The sequence below is a fragment of the Rissa tridactyla genome, chromosome 4, assembly GCF_028500815.1.
Source record: "Rissa tridactyla isolate bRisTri1 chromosome 4, bRisTri1.patW.cur.20221130, whole genome shotgun sequence".
In the NCBI taxonomy this organism is placed as follows: Eukaryota; Metazoa; Chordata; class Aves; order Charadriiformes; family Laridae; genus Rissa; species Rissa tridactyla.
Window position 1 is genome coordinate 18,039,975 of NC_071469.1, and position 8,899 is coordinate 18,048,873.

At 38.7% G+C, this 8,899-nt stretch overlaps 1 protein-coding gene across 1 annotated transcript in view; it reads left to right on the forward strand.

The window, feature by feature from the left end:
* Window positions 1-8,899, forward strand: part of TRPM5 (transient receptor potential cation channel subfamily M member 5) — a 40,490-nt gene that overhangs the window by 19,153 nt on the left and 12,438 nt on the right. The window contains exons 13-17 of the mRNA XM_054199878.1: window positions 1,842-1,987; window positions 2,765-2,877; window positions 4,370-4,465; window positions 6,838-7,096; window positions 8,390-8,508. Coding sequence (XP_054055853.1) covers window positions 1,842-1,987; window positions 2,765-2,877; window positions 4,370-4,465; window positions 6,838-7,096; window positions 8,390-8,508 — 733 coding nt within the window. The remainder of the gene's footprint in view (window positions 1-1,841; window positions 1,988-2,764; window positions 2,878-4,369; window positions 4,466-6,837; window positions 7,097-8,389; window positions 8,509-8,899) is intronic.

Below are 8,899 nucleotides of genomic sequence, written 5' to 3' on the forward strand. Positions count from 1 at the left end.
GGCCCCTGGGATGTATGGAAGAAATTACTCTCCTGCTGCATGTTGGTATTTTAAGTGCCTGATCTTAGTACAAGGTGTGTTACAGCAATGGGGAAGATAGAATAACCAAAACACTTCCAGGCTCACAGCAGCCTGGTTTTCCTGCAATATCAAGCTTGCTCTATAAGGGCCACTAGAGCAACAAGTTTTAAGGCTTGTCTTCGCTGCTAAAAATAATTTGAGATTACCTCACCCAGAAGAGGGCTAACTGCACTGCAAAACTGCAGTGAAGCTCAGACGGGTTTCACAGTGCATAAACCGCCCCTCCCTACAGCAGTAAGAATTCAGGCGTCTGCAATGCCAAGCCCTCTCCCCTTTGCCTGGTGTCCATAACACGTTCTTCTCCTTTCAGTCTTTTAGAAAAGATGCCTGCGCACAAGCTTCTCTGCTGATCTGACTTAAGTTTAATCTGTACCTGAAGGTAGCATTGCTGTGAACAGAGGGCTTTAAAGTATACCGCGCTTGGAAACATGGCGTCTTTTTCTCTCCCCTTAGAGCTAGTACATAAAGCAGCTGAAGGCTCATGCAGACATTGCTACATTATTTATACACAGATCACATTTTCCCCTCTTCTCACAGGGCCGTTATTATTTACAAAAAATAAAAGTCAGGTTCTCATATAATCACAGGGCTCGAGTAATTTAGTCGTGGAATTACAGGGCCTAATCCAACACACAGGAAGTCTGCTCCTTAGCTTTGGTAAGTATTAGATCAGATCCTCAATTTTAATTGCTGGCCTGGATAACACTGCCAATATTAAATAGCGAAAACATTCTTTAAGAATGATAAATACCACATCAACTGCAAAATAAGTCTGTATATCAGCTTATTTTAAGTGAACTTGATCCTTTCGCCAGCCCTCACAGTATAACAAGAAGGTGTAGGCTGGCCTAGGAAAGGAACTAAGATAATCAAGTGAATCAGCAGAATGAAACAGACACGAGAAGTTGTATCTTGTCTAATGAGAAAAACTTGACTTTTTGGACTGTTTATCCTAGTTTCTGAGCTCCAGGACCAGCTTCTCTGGAAACAGAGCTATATCACAACACTCTACCAAGTCTAATATTATTTTATGTCAACTGGCTATGTCTTAAATCCAAGGATTTGTTGGCTAGAAGCCAACAGCTGAGCAGCTATTTAGTCTATACAGGAGAGTGGGGACAGCGTGGCAACTCATCCTTCAAAGAGTAAGAGGATCACTCAGGAGATGCAGTTTTGCTTGATATTGCCTAAAGCTCCACATGAGGCAGCTACAGATAAGGGACTATAACAAATGCTGACATGTTGCCAAGAAGTTTCTTATACTGTCTGTAGAAGAACTAAGAAAGAAAAATTTCTCCTCAGATCAAACAATAATAGGAAAAAAAACCCCAAAAAACAGTCAGAGGCCCCAGGCTGAGAAGGGAACATGCAGATAGAAAGAGGTGAAAGGGAGGTACTGAGAGATTTACTCGACACCTTTATCCAAATAGTCGGAATTTTAAAATTACAGTGATTTTTTTTCAAATCCAGTTCATCTGCCCTCTGCCCCAACACATGTACACACATGCACAAAGACACAGTGAGTTATTCTTGTGTTCAGCATCGTTCCTCTCTCCCTCCTACCTCCTCTTAGCTCTCTCAGGCTCTTTTCAACTACTTCAGCCTTGCAGAAGTCTCTGGTGCAGGAAGGAGCATCTGGCAGTGCTCAGGCTTTGCTGCCACTGTGCTGCACCCTACACACATCACTCTCTTGCCTTACATTAATTTTTTTTTCTTTCAAATTACAAGAACCGATTGCCTATGTTTCCTTCATTTGGCAGAACTGTTTAGTGAATGCTACCACAATAGCGAGGAGAGAGCGTTTGCTCTGTTGGTGAGGAAAAATCAGTACTGGAGCAAAACCACCTGCCTTCAGCTGGCTACAGAAGCGGAGGCAAGGTCTTTCTTTGCACATGATGGTGTCCAGGTAAGTTTTACAGACCCTTCCCTCACCACCTCTACCCCCAGGGCCTTTAAGCATGGTGTTGAACACAGAAAAGGATATGGCAGCCACTGAACAACCACATGAAATATATTCCCCTAAGAGACATTCTTTGGAGAGGGGACTCTTCCCTCTCCCTAGCGTCATACAAAGAGGACGTTATACCGCATCCTTGAAAAAGCGCCATATTTCTCCCTTTGCCCTCCCTTTCATCCAGTTAGCCTGCAAACCAGTGCACTTAGGAGAAGATTTAGCCCTTATTCCACCCTGTGCTTTTTCTTCCTGCCTTGTTCATAGAGAAGTATCAGGAAAGCACTTTAAATCTGCCTGAGGCATAATGAAACTGCTCCAAGATGTGAGGTAACTCCTTGTTCAGATTCAAGGAAGAGCTCACCAATAAAAATGAAATCAAATTACTATTCAGCTTTGCCCTCACAACCTGAGTTCTCTCCATATACACAAAGCTAAATTAAGAGTGATGGTGCTTTTAGCTCACAGTACCTGACTTGCATTTTCTTAGTACTACAGATGTTGCTTAATTCCACTTGACTTGCTGTTCTTTCCACTGTCCTCTTTGTAACTCTTTGCATACTTAACAACATCTGCAGAAGGACACGCAGAGTGCCTGTTTGCTCTGAAGTTGTGCCTGCTCTTTAGGTTTTCAGAGCATTCACTGTCTTAGGAGCCATAGAACGTGGGTGCACTTCATTTGCACTATGTTTTTAAGATGTTAAAACCATCTCTTCTTTTCTTGACTTTTAGGCCTTCCTGACGAAAATATGGTGGGGAGACATGTCTACAAGCACACAGATTCTGAAGTTAATCTGTGGATTCTGGTGTCCTTTCCTAATTTACACAAATTTAATAGCATTCAGGTACAACCATAACTATTTGGGTGCAAGAGCCAAGTAAGGAATGAAAAATAAGCCATAAAATATACTCTGTCTCAAAATCTCTCACCAAAGTGATAAAACCAGTAATATCGCTTGAGAGTGTCAACAGGACTGCACCACTATGAACAAAATCAGTTTTCTATGGGAGAGAGTGATTTGTGTCTCCTGTGCTAGTGCCTATTCTAATTCTTAAAAGATCAATGCCACGGTTTCACACAGATCACTTCTATTTTGCACAGTCCACAGAAAAACTGTTGGAATTCTATCAGCTCCAGAGTCTACGCAGTAATGTGTAGAATATCTCCAGGTATAGCACCATCTGTTTCTAGATTTGGAGATGCCTGGTTCAAACCTCTGTATCTTATCTAGAAAAACAGTCACCATAAAGCAGTATTATCAGCCACAAGCCTTGTATCTTATCAAGGAAAACAGCCATCACAAAGTAGTATTATCAGCCACAAGCCTTATGGCTATAGTCAAGCTTAAAAACACAGGACTGACATGAAAACAATTAAGATTTTAAAATTCAATGTCTTATGAGATCTCTTTGTTAGTCTTCTGCAGGCATAGCTTTGGAGTTTGTCATTTTCAGCTTTTTTGTCACAGTGAAGATGGCTAGAATCTGAGGCTTTCTTTAAAAAAATTTAAAAAGCAAACCAAACAAAAAAAAAAAAAAACAGAAAAGAAAAAAAAAGCAGCCAAGATGCTCAGACAGTCATAGGAATCCAGGAACTGAAACTTTAAAAAAACCTCCTAATATTGTGAGATTCATATACAAATCGTCAGAATTTGCATTATGGAATGACATGCTATTATGAAATAAATGTTTCTTAACTGTTAAACTACTTAAAAAGCAAGAGGAAAACTTGTTTGGCACTGCTGACTTAAGACTTTCCTTCTGCCAATGTCACTAAAGATGACCTTCTTGTCATAATGGCTGCCAGATTCACAAATTCAAGTAATTTACTGTGAAATTTTGGCAAAGTTTTCATGGAAGGTTTACATTATGATTCATAATGAAAGTAAGACTTTCCAAATTTGTTCTGTTGAGGACATTTTTTGCCTCCTTTCCCTGGAAATGCAAGACTTAAGACCATGTTCCCTGCTGCTTCTGTCATTTCCTCTCTTAATTGCTACTAAGAGTAACCAGGAATAGAGCATTGGAGTATTGTCTTCTAGGACTGACTGAGGGGTTTATTTCTGCTCAAATACTAAGTAATTTGAGGAAATTGAGCATCCTGCTCCATTTTTGTGAAGCATCCCAATTATCACTTCTTTGAATCTCGTGCGTGACTTCAGCCTTCTCCTTACAAATAAACAGAATTTGCAGAGGTAAGGATTATGAATTATTTCATAGCATCTCAGTGGATCAAGTCCAAGATAAGTACATGCTAGCAGTTCTGTATGAATGCCAATTTAGTAGTGAAAAATTGCTAGCCATCATCTTTAAACTAATGAGTTTATTTTCTTACAGTGAGGAAAAACAATCAAAGAATGAGTCAGAGCCATTTAGAGATCTGGACAGTTTAGATACAGAGAGGACTCCGTTTTTTTCCAAGGAAGAAGATAGGTAAGTTTAAAAGCATTAGTTAATATAACTTCTGTGACAGCAATCAAAGAACAGGACACTTCTTGTGCACTGGTGATCAGCGGAAGGACCAAGAGAGTCATTACTCCTCAGAAAATGCTGTGCCCTCTGATTACTGCTGTAGTTGCTCTCTAAAAGGAACATAGAAAATAAACAGGGATATATCACTGGTGTAAGGAGACACAACTTTACTTGTTCTGAGCAGGTGATTTCTACAGAACAAGGAATCTGCTTAATACCTGCAGAATCAGAAAGCATTTTCCAACGTTCCATTCAGCTCATGATGGCTGATATACATCGGATTTAGGAAGTAAGCTCCTATCAGATTACTGAGCTGAGCAGAAAGAAGGTTCTTAGCAAAACCTTACATTATTTGAGTGCATCACTACCTACTTTCCTACAAAGGCAGCAACAGAAGTGCTTGCAAACATCAGTACCTGGGAATTTTATATTGAGTCAGTTTCCCACCATACCAGTGCTCTTCATTTATATTTTAAAAGGTGGGCCCTGAGGAATCTGAAGTACAACAACAAATTTATGAGTTAGAGGGAGCATTACACAAATGGGTAACTGAACACAAAGATTTTGTCAGTTGCTCGTGGTCATTCATAGATCTGTGATTCAGAACTTCTGAATCCTACCCTATCCCTCTACCACACACCCATCGCCAAAACCTAGGAAGCCACAAGGACTTAAGTCAGGATAGGAAGACTTTTGATTAGCACAAAGTCCTCTTAATGGCTAAATAGCCACTTGTATTAAGCACGTGCTTTTCAATGCTTTAAAGAGAACTTCAGAAATATGTGAACAACGTTAGTGAGGAATCATCATCTGCAGTATGAAGTGCTGCACCAAGTCAGAGTTATTAGGTTCTATTTTTACCTCTGGCTTTTAACTGCTGCTATGTTGGAGAAAATTATTAGTTCTTCTCTCTCCTTCCCTAACCTATAAAATAGGTGTAAAAGCATCTGTCTCGTGGGAGGTATTTGTAAGCAATGTCATAAAGCACTTCCATACCCTGCGTGACGTGTGGTTCGGTCATTACATTGTGCGTTCCAATTACTATTATCTTAGCAATTTATTTTAACAAAGAGCCCTCTCCCTCCCAGATCTATTTCAGCATCTTACAGTAAAGCTGCAATTATCTGTTTATGATATTAGCCTGTCACAATGGGAATCTATCTTATGATGTCATAAATTGAGAGGTAGTACAGAATCAGGCTCATAGAAAAGACTGTCTGCGAGGAGAAACTTTTCCTTGTAACAAATTTATTTAATAAATAGGAAGAATGTCAGGGGAAATTAAAAAGCAGTGAAGAGCCGTTGTGTATTTTTTGTGAGGTAAATTGAAAACATACCCTAATGTGCACGTCCTTTGGTAGAGATCACACCTCTCAGAGTCAGAATCACAAAATTAAAGATACAATAACATCCCTAGCTTACACGGGAGAGCAATTTATGTGGAAACAAAACCTCACATTAAGATCAGATTGCTATCAAATACAGGCAACTTGCATTTTCTGCACAGGATAATTTCCATTGCCAATAGATAGCATTTCATGTTCCAAAACACAGCAAAAACAACTGTAGATGTACAGGTCAAATTTCCCTCAGTTATCAAAATACTTGCATAATTCCACAATAGTCAAAGACTACCTTAATAAATAATTTATGAGGTCAACTTGTTTTTGCTAAAAGGCTTCTATATTACTTTTTCTGCAATTTACTCTAATTTAATTGTAAAGGGCGAGATGCCAGCACTTACAGTAAAGAACTAAAGCATTCCTTCAGTAGTTCTCTCAGACTTCAGCAGGGATAGTCAAGAAACATGCTTAGCATGATCTGGCACTTTGGAGACTGGGTCAGAAAGAGGAATTGTTTAAAGTCAGAGCAAAACCAAGAACTGCATGCAAACACTGCAAGAAATTTTTAGAGCCAAAATAATTAAGAATTGACTCGCAAACTACATTGGCCATTTGCTTTTCTTTCCTATTATTTAGGATGATGAAGAGCAATTAGCCCAATTCCCCCTCTCCTTGTGTATTTGCACAGTGTTTGTACTACATGCAGGAACACAATGAAGTTCCAGATCAAATTAACACAACAAAACTGAAATAACAAGAATATGCATTTAAGCCTGATGTGACTTTGCTTTCCAAAACCTTCTTTTTGTCTTGAAATATTTCTGCTATGGTAATGTGATTGCTCTGCCTTCTGCAGCCTTCCTCCTTGACACTCCCAGCATCTGTCTGTTACTATCTTACAAAAAACTTTATATAGAATAACACTGAGCCTATTCCTATGAACTAATTTTAGGAAATTATCACCAAGCTTATATTCTTTTTGTTTTGCAGAGGAAATGGTAAAATGGAAAAGCAAAACCCTTCTGAAAACACAGCGTGGGCGACATTCATGTTTACTCGGTGGAGAAAATTCTGGAGTGCCCCTGTAACTGTATTTGTGGGGAATGTTATAATGTACTTTGCTTTTCTGTTTCTATTTACTTACGTCCTTTTACTGGACTTCAAACCACCTCCACCTGAGGGTCCATCTGCTAAAGAATTTATACTTTACTTCTGGGTTTTTACCCTGGTCTTGGAAGAAATCCGACAGGTCAGTAACTTACAACCCCTTAGTAACAACACAGTAAAACTTGAGGCAATATTTTGATTAGATTTACAATCTGCATAACTGTACAAGCTTGAAGATTTCAAGTGTCGGGGCAGTTTTGCAGAGAAGAGCAATACAGAACTTACGTTATCCAAAACACTCCACCTCTCCCTTCCAGAGCAAGCTCTTCCTCCACCATATAAACCAGTAGCTCCACTCTCTGCTTCTGTAGCCAAGTCAAGTGCACTGCTAAGATTCAGGTGTCCTTCACTTTGCAAAGTATCTCTCTGATTTCACTCCTCAGAACTAGGTCCTCCCACCACAAATAATGGAAATTGGAACCTATATTCTACACCTGGAAACCCAGCAGGCAACTCTACATCAACAAGAGATTCTGCTTAAAGAGAGAAGTAAATTAATTCAGATTATTTGTGGTTTTCCTAAAATACTTCTCAACTCAAAACATTAGCAGATCTCTTTTGGGTTTGCTCTTCTTAAAAAACAAAACAACAACAAAACAAACAAAAAACGAGCCCAAACTTCTCCATTACTCTCCCAGTTACTGGTTTTGGAATATCCCCAGCTCAACGACTGAAATAATGCGTGAACAATGGTGCTAGTGTGTTGCCAACTGTGGGTGCATAAAGCTGTCCTCTTTAGATGCAAAAAAGTAGTTATAAACATTGACCCTGGAAGAACAAATAGGTGTTCATTATTTAAACAATAGGGACAGTGAAGAGGATCCCAATTTGCTACAATTGATTTGAAATTATGCAGCAAGGCCATAACCAGAGCGGGTAATGGAAAATATTTGGATCAAAAATATTTCATTATAAACCTGTAAAATATGAAGAGTGCCAGGCTAAAACCCAATTAAGAAAACCAACTCTTTGCCTAGATAATCAAATGTGTACTCACTGACAATTCCAGTATACAAATGCCAAATCTGTTCATGCTGTTTAGATAGCAATGTCTAGAAGCTGAACTTTAACTGGAAGTTGCTGTATTGTTTAGCAGCCCAAATTCTGACAGAATCTTAAATCAGGCCTCAAAATTTCTTAATGCTAATATCACATGAATAAAAAGATTTGATTTTTTTCTTTTTCATCCAACTTTTGTGTTTTAAGATAGTAAACTGAGCTTATGTTTTCAAGCTTTTACCCCCCTATTACACTAGGAATTTGGTTTTGCTCTTTGCAATGAAAGAGAGAAAGGAAACAGGTATTATGTTAAAACTCACAATGAAATAGTGAAACTGTAAACAGATCGATACCGATGATTATTTCTCTTTTTCAGAGTTTCTATACAGATGAAGACACAAATTTAAGGAAAAAATTTAAGCTGTATGTGGAGGATAACTGGAATAAATGTGATATGGTGACCATCTTCCTCTTCATAATCGGGGTAACCTGCAGGTATATATCTGTTCCATGTGGTGTGGTCAGCAGCAGTAGCAAGGGCTGTGTATGTCAACTGACAGGACAGTCTCATATTCACATGAGGACAGGCTATAACATTTATTTTTACAAGCTTTGAGACATGTTTCTGCAATAAAGCCTCTAAAATTCTGTGGAATCATAGAAGTTGCTCCAGAGACCACAAAAATATATATTGGTGTATTCAAACACATGTACAGAAAAGCTCTTATGCTTTTTTTGTTTTGTTTTGTTTTTGGCAATCACTTTTAGTCAATGTATAATACCTTTTTTTAAAAAAAAAATCATCTCATTGAAGCCAAGACAAAGAATACAGTCTCCCTCCACCTTTTGGCTATTTCTCATCAATGTACAGACATTATGTTACGTT